This window comes from Arvicanthis niloticus, chromosome 1 (assembly GCF_011762505.2).
Source record: "Arvicanthis niloticus isolate mArvNil1 chromosome 1, mArvNil1.pat.X, whole genome shotgun sequence".
NCBI classification, from domain to species: Eukaryota; Metazoa; Chordata; class Mammalia; order Rodentia; family Muridae; genus Arvicanthis; species Arvicanthis niloticus.
The window spans coordinates 131,874,951-131,895,444 of record NC_047658.1 but is presented as its reverse complement, the minus strand read 5'-3'; the positions used below and the strand labels follow the sequence as shown (position 1 = coordinate 131,895,444).

The 20,494-nt window shown below is 47.0% G+C and overlaps 1 protein-coding gene across 2 annotated transcripts; it reads left to right on the top strand.

Annotated features, from left to right (window-relative positions):
- The first annotated feature begins 881 nt into the window (after positions 1-881).
- On the top strand, positions 882-20,195 carry Fxn (frataxin). Of its 2 annotated transcripts, XM_076918576.1 has the most exons (6): positions 882-1,089; positions 3,729-3,797; positions 4,798-4,895; positions 9,697-9,817; positions 16,757-16,854; positions 19,892-20,195. In XM_076918576.1, the coding sequence occupies exons 1-6, from the start codon at positions 931-933 to the stop codon at positions 20,040-20,042; spliced, it is 696 nt and encodes a 231-aa protein (XP_076774691.1). In that variant the 5' UTR covers positions 882-930; the 3' UTR covers positions 20,043-20,195. The 2 variants fall into 2 exon arrangements, with proteins under 2 accessions (XP_076774691.1, XP_034369024.1); XM_034513133.2 differs by lacking the exon at positions 3,729-3,797 and having other exon boundaries at positions 884-1,089.
- Positions 20,196-20,494: the final 299 nt, after the last annotated feature.

Below are 20,494 nucleotides of genomic sequence, written 5' to 3'. Positions count from 1 at the left end.
CTCCTTCTTACACTGACACAAAGGCCAGGAGAGCTGCAGTAGGGTGAGGAACCAGTTGGGGCTGCTGGGTAAAGCTATGAGGAGACCCAGTCACCAGTCCTGACTACTCATCCAAGAGACAGTTGGGCATGTCTTTATTACTACTGTTGTTTCAGAATCCCATACAATGTGTTTTCTGATCAAACCCACCTGCCACTCCCAACTCTTACAGATCCACCCCACCCCTTCTCCCAATGTTTTGTTTTGTTTTTGACTAGGTCTCACTATGTAGCTCCGGCTGTTCTGGAACTCACTATGTAGCCCAGGCTGGCCTCGAACTCCATATACCTGCCTCTGCCTCCCGAGTGCTGGGATTAAAGGCGTACACCACCACCGCTCAGCAACTTTTTTTTTTTTAAACCCTGAGTCCACTTAGCACTAACAGTATATGCAACGGTGTAGAACCATCCACTAGAGCAAGGACAACCTATCAGAAGCCACATCCCAGAAGAAAACTGACCCTCCCTCATCCTGTAGCAATCAGCAACCAATAGTTCCTCGGCTGAGCCTGGAGCTACGGAAGCCCCTCCTCCATCCAGGCGGGTACTTCTATTGCCTAAGAGGTGCGCAACTTGCGATTGAAGCTGTTAGAACTAGGTTTTTAAAAGCAAGGCTGTTTTGATCATCAGCGTATCTTCAGAATCGCCCACTGTCACTCTATAAAATTATTGTCAGTGAATAAACTCGCGGAGGGAGGTCCGTGTTTACACACTCGTGTTGTCTAAGGGATGCGTTGTGAGTTTGGCATGGAGCAGGCTTTGGGTTCTGGTTAAATGAATGCCCAGTGCAGTAGTGCGCGCAGCTCAGCCGCGGCGCTTGCAGGGCACGGCCACCAGGTGGCGCCGCCGAGTCCCCGTGCGCGGGGCGGAGCGGCCGCCGAGCGGGAGTAGCATGTGGGCGTTCGGACGTCGCGCAGCCACGGGCTTGCTGCCCCGGACGGCGTCCCGGGCCTCAGCCTGGGTCGGGAACCCGTGCCGGAGGGAACCGATCGGAACCTGCGGCCGCCGAGGCCTACACGTCACAGCCAACGCCAGCGCCATCCGCCAGGCTGTGAGTACGCGCGCCGCCGGGCCGCACACCGGAGCGCAGGCCGCGCCCGCCCCTATGCCGGGGACGCGCAACACGCACGCGCCGGGCCGCACTGGTTGGACGGGCGCCCGGGGGCAGGGCACGCGCGGGTGTTTGCGCGGGCTAAGGTCCTTGTCGGTGAGGGGATGAGAAAAGACAAGTTTCCGTAATTAACACAGGATGCACAATGCGTGCAGCAAGGCATGTTTATTATTGTGTGCACCCCGCACTTGCCTTTTTCGGGGCGTGGGACTAATGGGGTTGTGGAGTTGTTCCGAGCGCGGCTTTTGTTGTTTGTCTGTCTTACTCTGTATCCCTGGCTAGCCTAGGATTGGCTGTGTACCCCAAAGTGGCTTCAATCTTGTGATCCTCCTGGGATCACAGGTATAGCAGCAGGGCCCTAGACTCCAGCTTTTGGAAAATGAGGGGGGCCTCGGTTCCGCATTCTCACTGTGCGGCGCTGGAGAACCCTGTGACCTTGGGAGACAGACCCTCGCTGTCTGGGGGCAGGGTTTGGCTTTTTGTTCCTGGGAGATTAAAGGGTACCACCCACTTAGCAATTTGGGCGGGAAAGTTAAACTATATTCTCAAAGGCCTTCAGATAAGTCTCGGTTCCTAGAAGATGCAAAGAACAGAGTCTGCTACACCATGGCTTGAAAACATAGCCCAAAGGATAGCAGTGGGGTGAAGGAAGGCTTTCCGGAGGGGCGGTGATAGATGCCAAAGAAGGGGGCTGAGGGAGCGTTCCAGGAAGGGGAGAGCTATGGACAAAAGTGGAGTAGTCTGGCGGCTAGTACTGTCTGCAGGTTCAAATCCAGCTTAGGATTCATGAGGGTCTGTCTTAATAATAATTAATAATAATAAATTTTAAAAATAGGGCTAGCCTTGTAGCTCAGCGGTGGGATAGTCACTTACTTGGCGCTCAAGAGGTTTTGGGTTCTTAACACTGAAAAAAGAAAGTTTAAAAACAAACGGCAGTGGAATGGTCAGAGAGAGACAGCTGGGATCTGAAGGGCAGGACCTGGAGCCCCTGCTTTCTCAAATGGTTTCTCGGATGTTTACCGCACTGTTCTTCCCTTGCCTGGAGCCTGACAGCTGGACTCCAGTTGCAACTGTACACTTTGGATTTCTGCATCTGTGTGAGCGTGAGCAGCTTCGTCTTTGGCATCTCTGTTTCCTCACCTGTAAAATACAAATACAGTCCATTTTTGTGCTCAGATTCCGTTCTCAGTGGCCCACTACCGTTTATGGTCCCCAGTTGTCACCCCTGATGCTCCCATAGTCATTTTGAAAGCTGCAGACTGGCAAAATGCTCAAGGCTCATGGAAGGTGTTCCCAGCAGTTGTCAAACAAGGCTCCATTCGGCTGTCACAGAGTGAGCAAATGGTCAGTCTATTCAGTGAAATGCTTTTTCACGTTGATGTACCCATTGGTGACTTTGTTGTTTGAAAGTGGTCCCCAAGCCTAGAGCCACAGTAAACATAGTAAGACTGTGGCATGGCTTACAAAGGAAATATGTGTAAGAAACACTTCATTTCACTCCAGCATGAGTTATAAGTGCTCTTGCTTCAAGTTCAAAATTGACAAATCAATAATATATATTAAATAACGTGTCTTTAAACAGACATGCATACCAAACAGGATAATGCATCAACCATTTAATAGTTATGACCCGGGACCCAACCTGTGCGCCCACCCCCCACCCCCACCCCCCAGGAACAAGTGAACACAGCAACTGTATAGGGCTACCCCCTCCTTAGGAGGAAAACGGAGTAGGGGCTTGGAGAGATGGCTCAGCATTTAGGAACACTTGCTATTCTTACCTGGGTTTGATTCCCAGCAGAAGGCAGCTTCCAACCTTCTTGGTTTTGGTTGGTTGGTTGGTTGGGTTTTTTGTTTGTTTGTTTGTTGTTTTTATTTTGGTTTTTTGTTTGTTTGTTTGTTTGTTTGTTTTGAGACAGGGTTTCTCTGTATAGTCCTGGCTATTCTGGAACTCACTTTGTAGACCAGGCTGGCCTTGAACTCAGAAATCCACCTGCCTCTGCCTCCCAAGTACTGGGATTAAAGGGGTGCGCCACCACTGCCCGGCTGGCTTCCAACTTTCTATAACTCCTGTTCTAGGAGATCAAGTGCCCTCTTCTCCCTCCAAGGGCACCCACACACATGCTGTGTATATCCATATACTCGCACACGCGCAAAATAAACAATAATTAATTTTTTAAAAGATGATTACAATGAAGTTCTTCCCTCATAACCCTGTGAGGGAAAAGGGTTCTGTGAATCCATTCAGCTAAAGACAGAGCAGTGCCAAGCAGAGAGAGACTACTCTCAGGCACGTGGTAGTGGTACCTGGAACTGTGGTTATCAGGACTGCCCTCACCTCCTCAGATCCCCCCTCTTAAACGTGCTGTTTCCTTTGCCCTCCCTTCTCACTTCCACGCCTGAGCCCTCTGTCTCCTCTTTCCTGAGCTCACCACAGTCATGGCCTGCTGTAGCTATTGAGAGCAGTAGCTATTGCTGGCCCTTTTCATGGTAACTGAGGTAGAATTGCGGGGTGGGATGGTAGATCTTATTAAAACTTCCTGCCATGCCAGAGCAAAGTCATGGTGATTGCTTTACAGGCCCTGTGGTCACCTCAGCCTCACCCCATGGCCTCGCCCCACCCCAACCCCACACACCTGCCACCTCAGGTAAGGCTACACCACTTTTCCCTGCCTCTCCACTCAATCTCACCTGGTCACCATCAACACGCGCGCCATTGCCCAGTGCCCGGCAGTTAGAGACTAAGAAAAATCAACAGGTTACACTCTGCTGACGGGCCAGCTCTTTTCTAGACTTCAACAGAATTCTACCTCTTACCATTTTTTGATACTTTTTTTTTTTTTTCTTTTAGTTAAATTCTGGGCTACTGCGATGTGCCCTTGTCTCTCCTGTGACGTGCAGATCACCAAATCTCCTAAACAGCTTGCAGCAGCACTGCCTTAGGGTGATGTTCTGTCTGGTGCTACGTAGCCACTGCCACTTGAGATACAGTCAACATAGCTGTCTTAGTGGAGAGATGTTCTATCTGGTGCTACCTAACCATGGCCACTTGAGACACAGCCGCCACAGCTGTCTTACCATGATCAAACATTTAATTGGGGCTAGCCTTCAGTGCAGAAGTTTAGCCCATTAGCATTATGGCGGGAAGCATGGTGGCACATAGGCAGACATGGTGCTGGAGAGGTAGCTGAGAGAGATCAGCAGGCAGAAGGAAGAAACTGAGACACTGGGTCTCTGAGACTTCAAAGCCACCCCCAGTGACATACTTTCTCCAACAAGGCCCCACCTACTCCAGTAAGGGCACACCTCCTAATGGGAACACCCTCCCTGATGGCCAAGCCTGCAAATACTTGAAGGGGCCATTCCTATTCAAACCACCAAGGACTAAATTTGGTTTTATCTCAATACATTCAGAGAGTTCCCAATGTCTCATGACCATCCTATCAGATGGTCCAAGCTTAGCAGAAAGACAGGGAGGACCCATAACAAAACATCAGGGGTAGAGGTGGGGACCAGTCCCTCAGAACTGTACCTGAGATGCTGTAATTAGTTACTCTCGAATATAGGAGGGCCAATGTATAAACCATGTATTGCTGGATCAGAGTAGACTAAGATGTGGTAACTAGTGTTTTTAACTTTGGCTTTTAGTGTTTGAACCTCCACTACCCTGGTCAGATTCTGAACATCAAAAAGCAGAGTGTCTGCGTGGTGCATTTGAGGAACTCAGGGACACTGGACAACCCAAGGTGAGTTGGAAACACTTCCACCTCAGGCATGTCTTCCTCTTCCTCTCTCCTCATATGGAAACTATTTCTCCCTGGGAACAACCTTGAGTGACATCTTTCGCATCACTAAGCATCTGCCATGTTACTTTAGGTGAATGGTGTTACTGTGTGAATATCCCAGGCTTCCTTTAGTTTATTCCTATTGTTGGATATTTAGGGGGGTTTCCCCCACACAGTTTTGTTATTTCCTTCAGCATCCTAGTTGAGAAAGAACATACAGCTATAACAAATGTAATGCCTCTCCAGGCTGTCGAAGTTAGATCAGCCTGCCCAGGGTCCATTTGGTAGGAAGAGTTGGAAGCAGTGAGGGCTAAAACTGGCACTGGTCCCTCACTCTGGTTCCTGTGGACCAAGCTCAGTTGCATAAGGAAGCCGGAAACAAAAGCTAGCAAGAGTCTTCAGGAAAATGGCGGTGGATTCCCTGCGGAGTCAGTGCTGCCTCAGTTTACACCTTTACTACTTGATTATCTACAGGACCCCCTTTCACATGCAGTGGTGTCCTCGGCCCCAGAGATACCGACCAAAAGCACACGGGAGTTGCTGTGTCTGCTTTGAAGTCCAAGATGTCTGAGTGACATTCAGTACTCTAAGCTATAGAAACGCCTTTGTGTCTGCCAGTCTCTTTCCCTGTCTCTGTCTGTCTGTCTGTCTGTCTGTCTGTCTGTCTCCATCTTTGTATGGATCTGTCTCTCTCCTGCTCCTCACTCTATGATATCAAGGGGCAAGATAACTACAATAACAATTCTCACTGAGAGAACAGCCTCGCCGCAACCCTTGCCTGCAGTAGGTAGACAACCTGGGAGAGCTCCGTCCTGGCAGACTAGGAACCCCTCAAGCCTAGGCTGACACTCCTTGCCCTTCATCCTTTCCGATATAAGGAAGGCAGGCAGTGGGAAGCATGTTCTCCTTGGTGACAAGATCAGAGCCCATTGTCGATTGACAACACTCCGTGCTTCCAAAGGCTGTTATAAGAGTCCAGTGCATTATTTTAGGCCAGACTCTTCTTTCTAATGGATTCCCCTCAAAACAGCCAGGAGGCTCTTGACCTACTTATTTTTATTGCATATACCAAATTCTTATCCAGATGTCTTCCTACTTGGAAGAATCTGGCTGCCTTATTCCTTTGCATACCTCCACGCCCAGCTCTCTGCATGAAGGGCAAGTTCCCTGAGTTCATGTTCAGCAATATTTGTAATACTCCTAGTTTTGTTGGTGTCTTACTTAGGGTTCTATTGCTGTAAAGAGACACCATGACCATGGCAATGCTTCCAGAGGAAAGCATTTAACTGAAGCTGGCTTTCACTTTAGAAGTTTGGTCCTACCCCACTCCCATGACACACTTCTCCAATGGGGCCACACCTCCAATAATGTCACTTTTCTATGAGTCTAGGGGGGCATTTTCATTCAAACCACCACAGTTGGTGCAAGAGTCAAGTGCTCCCTACCTCACACCACACACGCACACGCACACACACACACCTTGGCTTAACAGAAGCCTTTGGTGTTCTGTGCCTTCAATTCTCCCATTGACTCTGCCAACTTTAAGCAACTGATCCATTGAATCCATTCCATCTCCTTAAAAACAGGCCAGTTGTCTCCTGGCTCACCATTTCTGTGGTGAGCTTACTGTGCAAGCCTGGTAGCTTGAGTTTGCAATCCAGGCACATGGAGAGGTGGAAGGAGAGAACAGTTCCACACAGTTGTTCTTTACCTCCACATGCAAGCTGTGGCACATGCACATACAGACGCTAATAACTAATGAATAAATGGGGGGAAAAAAAAAAGACTGTTCCAACTGTCCTTGAGTTCCTCAAGACACCCCAACACACCCTTCACCTTCACTCTCACCATTCAGTCTCAGAATGTCCATCACAGCCTATCAGATCAGCCACTGTATTTAGAGAGCAGCTCCTACCATTCTGATCAGTCCCATAGTCTGTCCTTACTGTGCCCTAGCAAGAGGATGGTCTGGGTAAAGGACGGATCAGATGCCGTTAGCACCCAGCAGCCACTGGTGTCTTACTGTAGGTTCCTCTTGGATAATGGAGCTGTCTAGTGAACATCTCATAACTATGTACACCATCACTGGGCACGAAAGCCCACAGAAGGGAGACTCTTACTGCAGTATATTCTTTCTGCCTGTTGCTAGGGATGGAACCCGGGTCCTTATACTTGGTATCTAGCTCTGAGACACTTCCGGTGCAGCAGTGTTTTAATTGTCATAGTTCAGATGCCATGGACGTTATCAGAGGTGACAGTACCCATCGCCATCTACAGCTGTCACCACTGTCTAATTCCAGAAACTGTTCATCACTCCCAAAAGAAACTCTGTGCACTTCATTAGTCAGTAGGCCGTCCCTCCCACTCCCTGCTCCCAGAACCTACTAATTGACTCACCTTTATGGTTTCACAGCAGTGTGCAAGGATTCTGGGGGCTGTGTTTGTTTGTTTGTTTGTTTGTTTGTTTGTTTTAGACTGAGTCTCTCTGTATTGCCCAGACTGATGTTAAACTTAACAATCCTTCTGCCTCAGCCCTGGGAATTGTGTGAGTAGAAAAATAGGCTGGATTTTGATGGTTCATTCCTACAATCCCAGCAGTCAGCAAGCTGGGGCAGGAAGTTATTAGCATGCACTGCAGAGCGACAGCCTGTCTCAAAAAGAAAAGAATTTTAATTAAAAATAAAACTTGACAAATAGTATCTATAGAGAAATAAATGTTCCATAGGGTCTCAGCTGTATAATGTTCCCAAAACTGAATTGCAAGAGGAAGAGAACACACTGTGAAGTCAGTTCCAGCCTAAGAAATAGACTACCAAGGACTAGAGAGAAGGCTCAGTAGTTAAAAGCATTTGCAGCTCTTGCAGAAGACTCTGGCTCTGTTGCTAGAACCCACATGGGAGCTCATGTCATCCATAATCTAATTCCATAGGATCTGACTCCCTCTTCTGGCCTCTGCAGGCACCGGGCAGACAAGTGCATGTATGTACATGTGAGCAAACACCTATACACATGCTATAAAATAAATAAATAAATTTCAAATTAGAAAAAAAGAGACTGTCAGTAGCCTGGGCAAGCACTCTGCTCCCTCCAAGTCTAATATTAACCCTTTAGTATGCTGCCATTCTAATTTATAGCTGCTTGAATTGGCTTGTGTGATTGTTTACACACACTCTGTATGGCTGAGTCTCAATACGTCCCGTCGCTGACGTATTTGTGACATCCTTCATATTGCTCTCAGAGCCTTAGACGATTCTATCTTGTTAGGTGGTGGTCCATGACTGGAGCTCAGTGCAGTTCTTCTGTCCTGTTATCTTTATACCTGGGCATTTTGCAGTTTGGTGCTGAGATAACTTCAATCCAACCATGCTAAAATAGTGCGTGTCCTGTAGTGACTCTAGGAGTTTACTGCTGTTGCGCATACTCCCGAGAGTGGGCCACAGGAAAGGCCACAGCCCATGAGCATGTTCAACTTTGGTGCCTGTTGCACAGTGGTTTTCCAAAGTGATTGATCTCTGCCTTGCCCCTCAGCAGCCTCGGAAAGCGCTGCTTGCCCCTACTCCTGTGCCTTTTATAACATATCTCATTTTTAAATCTTCTTTTTAAAATTTTAACAAAGTTAATCATCTTTCCACACACTCACTGGCCGTGTGGCTGTCTCTTATGTATTCTGTACACGTATTTTACCCATTTTTCTGTTGGCTATTCTTTTTATTGATTTGTATTCTGGATTAGTCCATTTCCAAGATATATGTAATACCAACACTTCCTCCCACTTTGTGTCTTGACCAACAAAAATTTAGTAACAAAAGCAATGAAAACAGCCTCAGTGTCCAGCAAGAGTGGATGCGTGAAATAAAGAAAATATAGAAATGAAATATGGAAGTGAACTAGACACAGTAGCATAGTACACACCTGTAATCCCAGACACGTGGAAAACTGAGGCAGGAAGATCGTAAATCCAAGGCCAGTCTGAGCTGCCTAGAAAGACCTTGTCTCAGAGGAAAAAACCATTCATTCTTATATTGTTAAAATGTTAAGAGCGTCTAGAAGAACACAGAAAAGACTTGGCAGATGCAGTTGCCTCTGGTGATGGTAGTCATTTGGAAAAGAGGCTACTTCTCTCTATAACTGCTTTATGCAATTAAAGTTTTTGCTCTGTAAATGCTAGATATTTTCCATCAATTTAAAAATATAAATGAGGGGCTGGAGAGATGGCTTAGCGGTTAAGATCGCTGACTGCTCTGCCAGAGGACCCGGGTTCAATTCCCAGCACCCTGTGGCAGCTAATGACTTGTAACTCCACAGACATACATGCAGGCAAAACTCCATGCACATAAAATAAAAATAAGTCATTTAAAAACCGATAAAACCAATCGTCATTTAGGAACTAAATAAAAATATAAATGAAAGGTGTGTGAATGAGAGAAGCTATGCACACGGTGGCTCTCATGGGAGTGACGTCAACAGTCCTGAGGTTGAGGCAAGCCAGAGTGCTGCTATGCGTTTGAAGCCTCTCAGGACTACCTAGCCAGACCCTGCCTCAAGACAAAGGAAATGTAAAGGTAGATGCATCATCTTGGTACTAACACCTTGGAGAATCAGGGTGACTGGCAGGGCAGAGCTGTCGTGAACCCTAGTGCTTGAGTCTCACCCACACTCCATGTTGCTAGCTGGAAGGCTTTTTTTTTTTTTCAGTTTGTATGTATTTATTAAGACTGTGCAGTTGGTAACAGTGTTCTGGTGGGTTTCTTTCCCCCTGCAGCTCTCTAGATGAGACAGCTTATGAAAGACTGGCGGAAGAGACACTGGACGCCCTGGCAGAGTTCTTTGAAGACCTTGCAGACAAGCCTTATACCCTGGAGGACTATGATGTCTCTTTTGGGGTACCTCTTGGCTTTGTTGTTTTCTGTTTTCTCCTTAAACACTATAACTTAGGCTGGAGATGTACTTTGGTTGGTGGGGTGACGGCCTGGCATACACAAAACCTTGGGTTCAATCCACAGCACCGCATACAGGTTAGGCATAGTAGCACATCACTGTAATCCTAGTACTCGGGAGGCAGAGGCAGGAGGATTAAATATTCAAGGTCATCTTCAGCAACATACCAAGGTTGAAGGGAGCCCAGACTACAGATGAACCTGCCTTAAAAAAACAAAAACTGGTGGTGCACACCTTTAACCCTAGCACTCAGGAGGCAGAAGCAGGCATATCTCTGTGAGTTCGAGTCCAGCCTGGTCTATAGAGCCAGTTCCAGGGCAGCCAGAGAAACCATATCTTGGTGAGGGTAAGGGGAGGACCTCACATACACAAAGTTAACCGTAACTTACTAAAACAAAGACAGCCCTTCAGGCAGGCATGGCGTCACACAGCTGTAACCCTACACTCCAGGCTAGATGCAGGAGGATCACTGAATGTTCAGGGCTAGTTTGGTCTATGTAGTGAGGTCCAGACCAACCAGGCTACATAGTGATATCCTGCCTCAAAGAAAGAGGGGACTGATGGAGGGCTCAGTGGGTAAAGCTGCTGCCTCTAAACCTGATGACCCCCCCTTCAATCCTCACCCCACGAGCAGGTGGAAGGAGAAAAGGTGAAAGGTGACCATGCCATGGGTGTGCGCCTCTCTCTCTCTCTCTCTCTCTCTCTCTCTCTCTCTCTCTCTCCAGAATAATAATAAATAAATTATAAAAGAACAGTCTCCAAAACAAAAAAAAAACAAGCAAAAAGCCGGGCGGTGGTGGTGCACACCTTTAATCCCAGCACTTGGGAGGCAGAGGCAGGCGGATTTCTGAGTTCAAAGCCAGCCTGGTCTACAGAGTGAGTTCCAGGACAGCCAGGAACACACAGAGAAACCCTGTCTCCAAAAAACAAAAGAACAGCCTCCAGCAGCAGTGCCCATGCCACAGTAGACTGTGCTTGGGTCATGTGGTAGGACTCTCATGACAGCCCAGCTCTGCCAGGGACCTTGGACCAGTCACTCTGCTTCTCTGAGCCTCTCCTGCTTAAAGACAGATCCCAAGGGGCAATGTCTGTGATTGTGCACTCACATTGGGTGACTCCATTAAAGGAAGAGCCCTTAACCAGCATGGCTGAAGCCCTGGGTTGGGTCCCCAGTACTGAAGAAATAGAGTCCTGGACTCCACCTGATACTTACAAAGGTCAACTCCAGGATGCAGCCTGTGTCAGTGTCTGTGGGGAAATTGGTCAGGAGTAGTTCAGACTCCATATGTGAGTCCCATTATTGCTGTATTCTGTAAGAAACAGCCCATTCTGATTTCTCCTCCTCCTCCTCTTCTTCTTCTTCTTCTTCTTCTTCTTCTTCTTCTTCTTCTTCTTCTTCTTCTTCTTCTTCTTCTTCCTCCTCCTCTTCCTCCTCCTCCTCCTTCTCCTCCTCATCCTCTTCTTCCTCCTCCTCCTCCTCAGCCTCCTCTTCTTCCACCTCCTCCTCAGACTCCTCTTTCTCCTTCTTCTTCTACACCCACTGGAACTAAAAGCATGCACCACCACAGCCGGGTGCACCTGGAATTCTAATGCACATCCCTGATCCCAGCCTATAGAATTTCGGATTTAATTAGAATGTAATGTACCCTGGGCGAGGAACTGGATTTGCAGATCTTCCCTTTGTATGGCTGAGACTTCTGAATTGGATGAAGCTTTACCCCAGCCTCTGGAAGCTAGGGAAGTTTACATGCTGGCCACCAGGTGGCAGGCTAAGCAAGGATCAGCTTAGACTTTTACCATGGGGAGAAAAATGTCTCCTCCTCTTACCCATTCCCCTGCACCTCACCACCAATCCCGGCAGAGGTTAATCCTCTTGAGAGCAATTCATTAATACCAGGAAATGTCATGAAGTGTGCATTTTGGAGTAAATCACAGGGCTATGTAGGGCAGATGGCTGTCAAAATGATAGGGGGTGGGATGGTAAAAAGCACTTTCAGATTTATTATTTTTATTCCTTAATAAGAAGTCACATGTGCCGGGCGGTGGTGGCACACGTCTTTAATCCCAGCACTTGGGAGGCAGAGGCAGGCGGATTTTTGAGTTCAAGGCCAGCCTGGTCTACAGAGTGAGTTCCAGGACAGCCAGGGCTACACAGAGAAAACCTGTCTCGAAAAAACAAACAAACAAACAAACAAAAAAAAAAAAAAAGAAGAAGAAGTCACATGTATGTGAAGGTACTTGGTTTAACATGACATCTCCCATGTGCCTATTTCTACTTCTATGGGTGACCAGGTGACAGCAGTCTTTGCAGTTTTTTGTTCCTGCAGGAGCAGGGCTAATCTTTACTTGTCCTAAGCCTGGCCAGCTAGGATTGGTTCTGCTCTGATTGGTTGGTGCTAGAGTCTCCTCTGATTGGTCACCGTTCCTACTTAGTATTCTTCTCTCTCTTGTGGTTTGATCTGGGTACCCTCTAAGAGTCATGTGTTGAAGCCCAGGTTCCCAGCTGGTAGGGTCACTGAGCAGTGATTGGGTCGTGAGGTCCCTGACCTAACTGAAGCATTGATCCAATGCTGGAGACGTGACTCTGTGGACAACTGGGGGAATCGTGGAGACTGGCAGGAGCTGGGGGCTGTGGGAGGTTGGAAGAAGCAGGTCATTGGCCGTGTGTCTTGAAAGACGTTCCTTATCCATGGCCTCTTCCCCCTCTGCCTCCTGTCTGCCATGAGGAACAGTTTCCCACCGTACCCTTCTGTCACTGTAGTGCCATGCCATGCCACAGCCCTAAAACAATACAGCCAGCCACCCATGGACTGAAAACTTGGACACTGTGAACCAGTGTAAATCTTTCCTTATGTTTTCTCAAGTATTTGTCACAGCAAGGAAAGTCTGAGTAACACAGACCTCTCCTCTGCACTTAAATGTACCCACACTCCCAACATGGACTCACATTGGCTAAAGAGTGGCAGTGGGGAGCTGAAAACCTTCTCTGTGTAATCTACTTGCAGACAGTTCTAAATGCTTTAATGCCCCCTGGTAAGCCAGCGTAGCAGCTGGCTTATTCCCCACTGCCTCTGTCATTTGGAAAAGCTTCAAGTCCCAGGGGAAAAGTCTAATTACTGTAGCCTGGCTGATAGGAGGTAGTGAGCTTCACAATCTCCACCTTGGCAACCTTGCCCTTCACTTTGGCAGATAGGACCATAGGGTGTGCTTGGTCACTATGTGTCCATTGATTCATTCATCCACAAATATCATTCCCGTGTTTGAGTGAAAGCATGTAGACGCTGACTGAGATTGGGATTGAGATTGCCTATTCTTAGGGACTCAAAATAGTGGAAAATGGGGGTCAGGGAACAACAGGCATTGTCACATACAAGTCGATGCTGAGGTAGTTCAAATCAGGGGAAAGTCTGCAAGGACTCTGCCAAGTGGAGAGCTCCAGGTAACCTTCCCAGGGGCACTTGTGCAGTGAGGGGACTGCAGGGAAGATGCTGGAAACAGCCTAACATTGTAAACTAGGTCTCCCATGGCTTTCACTTGGTCGTTTTTGGTTTTGGAGCACACATCTGTTTAATTAATATGCACTCCTGGATCTCTCCAAAGCCTGTGGATCAGAGAGTAAATTGAGGATGCAGTGCTTAGGAGAGCTGTCCCTGGTATGGTCACTAGCAGTAATAATGACAGGTATAGGTGTGGAGCCCTTCAGGAGGCCAGCCAGATGTTGGGAGCCAGGCCAAAGTGATGCAAGTTGAACAGGTCCAGGCTGGTTAGGAAGGAGAGCGGACCTGGAAGTCACATCTGGAGAGTTAGTCCTCGGCATTCATTTGCCCTGGACCTTCAGGCCTCAACATATAGGGTGGAGCACACAGGGGGACGTTTATTGCTCCATAAGTCAGAAGTGACTGATTTTGCCGCATCTGTTAACATATAGATAGAAGCATGAGACTGTAGAGTTGGGTAAAGATCCATATGATTGGGAGAAATTAACATTGAATGTGTATACAGGGTTTCAGTTTTTACAATGTGGAGGTATTTCTGAATGGCTCTAGCGTAACGATATGAATGCACTCAGTACTACTCTACTGTGTGACTTAGTTACAGGCAAATCTAATGTTTTTTCCCAAAGATAAAAGACTGAAAATATATAAACTAGCAGCTGAGAACGAAGGTTCAAGAGGGGGAAAGGGTTGCCTACAGCCCAAACCGCCCTGCTTTCCAGCAACTCTACTGGTTGCTAATATTTTGGTTTTTTTTTTTTTTTTTTGGCACTGTAAAACTGAGATGGTGATTCCCGCCTCCACACTGTGTTCTAGTTGAAAACAGTTACCACATGGGTCTAGATACACATCCTGGCACACACTGGGCTCTAAGTCAGAGGGTCTCAACCTTGTGGGTTATTACCCCTTTGGGCAAACCTCTATCTCCAAAAATACATTATGATTCATAACAGGAAATTTACAGTTATGAAGTGGCAACGAAATATTTTATGATCGAAGGTCACCACAACATGAGGTCTCATTATTAAAGGGTCTCAGTATTAGAAAGATTGTGAACCCCTGGCCTAAATAAACAGGGATTCCTGTGTTTACTGAGAGACTTGCTGTGTTGCTTCTGCCTGTATGCCCACATCTCCATTGGGAACTTTTGTAGGTTTGATTTGTGTAGCTTGTTTGGTTGTTTTGTTTTGGGTTTTGTTTTGTTTTGATAGGGTTTCATGTTGCCCAGGCTGGCCTCAACTAGGATATAGCCACGGATGACCTTAAGTTTCTGATCTTCTACCTCCTGAGCCCTGGGACTACGAAGCCTGATCCATGTGGGAAGGAAACCCAGAGCCTTGTGGGTCATAGGCAAGCAAGCACTCTCCCAGGGGAGCCGCAGCATCGGCCCTAGTTCTTTCTTTGTTGTTTTATTTGAATCAGGAAAAAAAAAGTTATTATTTAAAAGAAGAAGAAAAACACAGACAGACGGGCAGGCAGGTAGAAAGAAGTTGGACATAGTGACACATGCCCGACCACTTGCTTTTTTTGCATGTGGCAAACAGAGGCACAAATATCACAAGTTTGTTACCTTCCTGAACTACCTAGTGAAACTCTGTCTCAGAGAGAGAGAGAGAGAGAGAGAGAGAGAGAGTCAAAGAGGTCACTACCGTCCCCCTCCTGTGTGTCTATTGGTTACATTATTATTATTGGTCCCAGCCTCTAGCGTTTATCTAAATGTCTGGCTGTGTTTGTAAGCGTATGCTGTGAGAATTACCATTCCAAGACTCCTGATTGGATGAGCCCTCTGCAGAGTGCAGAGAAAGGCCCATGGTGCATCTGGGCAACAAGAGGCTCCCACCTGCTTACCAGAAGCAATACAGGGCCCTGTGAGAGTGCACTTAGTGCCTAGCCTTTGTCCGGTACCCTGCCTTCCCAAGGGAGACTAAAGCCTTCAGAGTGAAGGGCTCCTTTGTTGGGTGCTTTCAAATTTAAATGTTCATTTATTGAGCAAAAACTGGCCAGTCTTTTGAGAATGTAAGGCCTTTTAGAGGGAAATAAAGCCTTGTGGAGACTTGAGCACTTGCTGGATACCTAGGAGGGGTCTGGAAATAACACAGGTAGGCTGGGGCCTCTCCGCCCCGCCCCGGCCTGCCCGCCTGCTCTTCTAAAGCAAACCTGGCAGGGGATTGGTTACTTTCTTCTCTCTTTTCCTGTTTTGCATTCTGTTGTGCAGCCTGCTGGCCTCAAACTCACATCTCCCACCTTAGCCTCCCAAACCCTGACCTGACAGATCTTGCTACCACAACCACTTTCTTTCTGTGTTTTCATGATGGACTTGTCAGGTCTGACACTTGCGCAGACACAGAGTGTGGTCTGCGTTTGTATGCAGCAAGCTTACTGGTCCTGTTTACCATTGCTGAGATCTTAGGCAAGACTAAACTTGTCTTGGCGACCACACAGGCAGAGAGAAAGCACTGTGTTATTACGATTCATCCACTCGTGGTGGCTGCAGACATGGCTCAGTGGTTAAGCGCTTGCTATTTTATCATGAGACCCAGAGGTTGGATCCCAGCAACTATATCACATCAGATGGCTTACAGACCCCTGTAACTCCAACCCTGCAGCTGTCCTGTGTGTTTTCTGGCCTCTAAGGGCATTCATGCACATACACTTGAACAGAAGCACACACATAAATAAAAGTAAAACAAATCTCTGACCCTGAGAGTAATGTTCTTAATTGTACAAGCTCCTGTTTTTGAATACTAAATATTGTTATGTTTTGGTACCAAAAACTGAACATAGGGCTTCCCAGAGCCAGTGTACTGCATTCCCCGCCCCCATTTTTTAATGGTATCTGTTACATCCTTGGACACATGAAAGGCATTGAGATATAAACGTGTGTGTGTATGTGTGTGTGTGTTGTGTGTGTGTGTGTGTGTGTGTTTTCAAAAATAGGAGCTTATATAGTAAAAACATTACTCTCAGGGTTAGAGGGGGAGTCAGAGATTTATTTACATATGTATGTATGTATATATGTATGTATGTCTGTGTATATGTGTGTGTGCGTATGTGTGTATGTATATGTATGTGCATGTGTATGTGTGTGTATGTATGTGTATGTGCGTACGTGTGTATGTATGTATGTATGTGTGTGTATGTATGTGTGTGTGTGCGTACGTGTATATGTGTGTATGTGCGTATGTGTGTATGTGTGTGTATGTGCATATGTATGTATGTATGTGTGTGTGTATGTATGTATGTGTGTATGTGCGTACGTGTATATGTGTGTATGTGCGTATGTGTGTATGTATGTATGTGTGTGTATATGTATGTGTGTGTGTGTTTATGTATGTATCACAGTACTAACTGATCTAACTTCTTCACACTTTCTTCCACCTGACCCCCTAGGATGGCGTGCTCACCATTAAGCTGGGCGGGGATCTAGGGACCTACGTGATCAACAAGCAGACCCCAAACAAGCAAATCTGGTTGTCCTCTCCCTCCAGGTATGTTCAGAAGTCAAAATCTGTAAGGGGTGAACTCATCTGGAGTGCAGTGTTGGAGACTGTTTGAAGGGGTGTGTGTCAGTCACTGGCTTTACTGCTGTCTGCCTTGGCAGAAAGGCTCACTTGTAGCTGAACACCTCTCCCCATTGGTAACTTGGTTGCTATCTTCAGACATCGGAATGTTGACAAGACCAGGTTCTGAAGCAGAAGGGACTTTTCAGAACCTGGCCCAGACTTTTCTCTATTATGTCATTGCCCAGAAACAAAACAAAACAAAACAAAAAAATCACTGGCTCGCCTTTGAAAAAGTTACTTTTGCCAGGCACAGTGTTATATATCTATAGTCTCAGCACTCAGGAAGTGGAGGCAGTAACTGTAAGGCCTGCCTTGCTACATAGCCAGTTCAAAGGCTAGTCTGGGCTATCATGTAAGTCACTATCACAAAAGCAAATAAGCCAATCTGGTCCGTATAGTGAGTTCCACGCCAGCCAGGCTATGCATAAGCTACTTTTGTTAGGTACAGTGGCACATGCCTGCGATAAAAATTAATAATTAATTAATTAATTAAAAAGCTACTTTGAGGGGCTAGAGAGATGGCTCAGTGAGCATTTAAGAGCACTGACTGCTCTGGAGGTCCTGAGTTCAATTCCCAGCAACTACTTAGTGGCTCACAACCATCTGTAATGGGATCCGATGCCCTCTTCTGGTGTGTCTGAAGAGAGTTTGACAGTGTACTCACATAAAATAAATAAATCAAAAAAAAAAAAAAAAAAAAAAAAAAGTACTTTGAAGACTGGGGGTGTATCTCTGGTAAAGTGTTTATCCAATAATCTATAAGCCCTGGATTCAACTCCCAAAATGGAAGGAAGGCAGGAGAAAGAGAGGAAGGAATTTTTTTATATTGAAGTATCTGAGAAGACTTGCACTTTGTCCTCAAAGTAAGTTAAACTTTAACTCCTGGCCTGTTTCGAAGGTCTCAGTAATTCTACTGGCAGAGTTGGGCTCAGACTCTGTCACAATGAGACAGTGGTTTTTAGCAGCAGCCACAGGGCCCCCAGCCTCACGCCTGCACCGTGGCAGTGCCTGCAGTTGAAGGAACAGCAGGGCACACTGCAGTCAGCCCCTGTCTCAGAACTAAGGACCTACTGATGAGCTTTCAGCCGAGGCCTCAGTGATTTGGGAACGACCGAGAGATACCCGCAGGGAGCCTTCACACTAACCTTGCTGAGGCAGGCTCACCGGCAGTACTGAGGAAGACATTTTAAAGGCAAAACGAGAATCTCAGCTAGAACCAGTGTGGAAATCTCTGAAAGCCTAATGATATTGGCAGTTTAAAAAAATTAAAAGTGCCCAGGTGTGGCTCAGTGGCAAAGAACTTGCCTAGCATGTGAGAGAAGGCCCTGGGTTGGAATCCCGGCACCACAACAAACACAGAGCAAACAAAACTGTTACCAAGGAGGCTGGAAAGATGGCTTAAGAGCCCCTTCTGCGCCAGCACGAGGGCTAGAGTTCAGATCCTGGCATCTGTGTCAGGCGGCCCACATTCACCACAGGGTAATTAAGTCATTTTCAAGAAACTCCAAGCAAACTCTTTTAAAACCCGTGCTGGAGAGATGGCTCAGTAGTTAAAAGCACTCACTGACTGCTTTTCCAGAGAACCCAGGTTCAATTCCCAGCACCTACGTAGCAACTTAAAACTGTCTGTAATTCCAGTTCCAGGGGATCTGACACCCTCACACAGATAAATATGCAGGCAAAGCACCAATGCACATAAAACACATAAATTTAAAACCTAGAATGTAGGTGCTAGAGAGATGGCTCAGTGGTTAAGAGCACTGATTGCACTTCCAGAGGTCCTGAGTTCAATTCCCATGGTGCCTCATGACCATCTATAAAGGGATCTTGTTCCCTTCTCTAGTCTGCAGGTCTTACCTTGTATCCCTGACTGGCTTAGAACTCGCTGTATAGACCAAGCCAGCCTCTGTCCACCAACTGCTGGGGTTAAAGGCCTGCACCACCGTGCCCAGCAAGGACACTGGTAGCTAAGGCTGGAAGAGGCAGGGTATCTGATTAGCAGGTATTAGGGTTTCTTTCATGGTAATAGGGGTGTTTCAGACCTAGACAAGAGTTAGTGTAGGTTGGGCCTTGACCTTCACTTCCCAAACCTGGCTGTAAGGGGGTGGGGGTTGGGGCTGGGGAAAGGTGCAGAGTGTTCCAGGAAGATACTGAGGAAAGCAAAGGTTTGCCTCACTGTATGTCACTTGATCAGTGTCTGGGTGGCAGGCAGCTCTGTGGACTCGGTTAGCTCTTCATTGAAAGGAGGAGGCATTTGTTTTGGTTCACAATGTCAGACTTTTTAGTCTCTGTTGCCTTTGGGCCTGCAGTGAGAAGGACCATGGTGGAGGGAAGCTGTTTACTCCCCAGGGAGCTGGAATTGGGACAGGCTCCCAATGGCCCATACAAAGCACACTGCCAGTGACCTAGCACACTGCAATTAGGCCTTACCTTATAAAGTGTCCACCCCTTTAACAGAGTCATGAGCTAGATGGTGAGCTTTGAACCACGGCCCCAGTGGGACCTTTAAGATTCAGTCCAGCCAAATGTGGCTGCTGATAATCCCAGCACTTAGGCTGAGATGGAGGAATTGCTACAAGTTGAAGGCTAGCCTTGGCTACACAAGTGAAGTCCAGGCTACCTGTCTGGGCTACAGAGTAAGAATCTACCTTCAAAGCTAGATAGATAAGCTGGGCAGTGGTAGCCTTACGCCTTTAGTTCCAGCACTCAAGAAGCAGAGACAGGTGGAACTCTGAGTTTAAAAACCACCTAGTCTACAGATTGAGTTCCAGGACAGCCAGGGCTACACAGGGAAATCCTATCTTGAAAAGCAAAACAAAAATGATAGATACATACATACATCTGTACATACATAGATACATACATAGATACATACATGGATGCACAGATTGATTTAGTTCACACAGTGCCTCTCCTGGAGGGAATCCTCACTGTCTTGTCATGAATTTATTTTGTCTTGCAGTGGCCCCAAGCGCTATGACTGGACGGGGAAGAACTGGGTGTACTCCCATGACGGTGTGTCTCTGCATGAGCTGCTGGCCAGGGAGCTGACTAAAGCTTTAAACACCAAACTGGACTTGTCTTCATTGGCCTATTCTGGAAAAGACACTTGACTGCCAGCCAGGTTCAAAGACATTAAAAACTATCAGGTGAAGACCCCAGCCTCCTTCTGTAGCTGAATGTCTCATTTCCCATACCTGCTTCTGAAGATAGTCACACTGTGTGTGACAGCTCTGTGAAAAAAAGTGTGTTACCTCCCACCCTGACCCCGGATCTGGCTCCTCATTTCTACAGAGATTTGTTAGGATTGTGTCATTTCCTCCCCAACATGAGACCCATGGTCTCTTAGAATGTCTTACACCATGTGTATGTCCATGACATAACAGCCTCAGAATGTCGGGAGGCAGAGGCAGGCTGATTTCTGAGTTCGAGGTCAGCCTGGTCTGCAGAGTGAGTTCCAGGACAGCCAGGGCTACACAGAGAAACCCTGTCTCAAAAAACAAAAAAAAAAAAAAAAAACAAAAAAAAAAGAATGTCTTACACCATGCGTGCTAACAACCTGCTG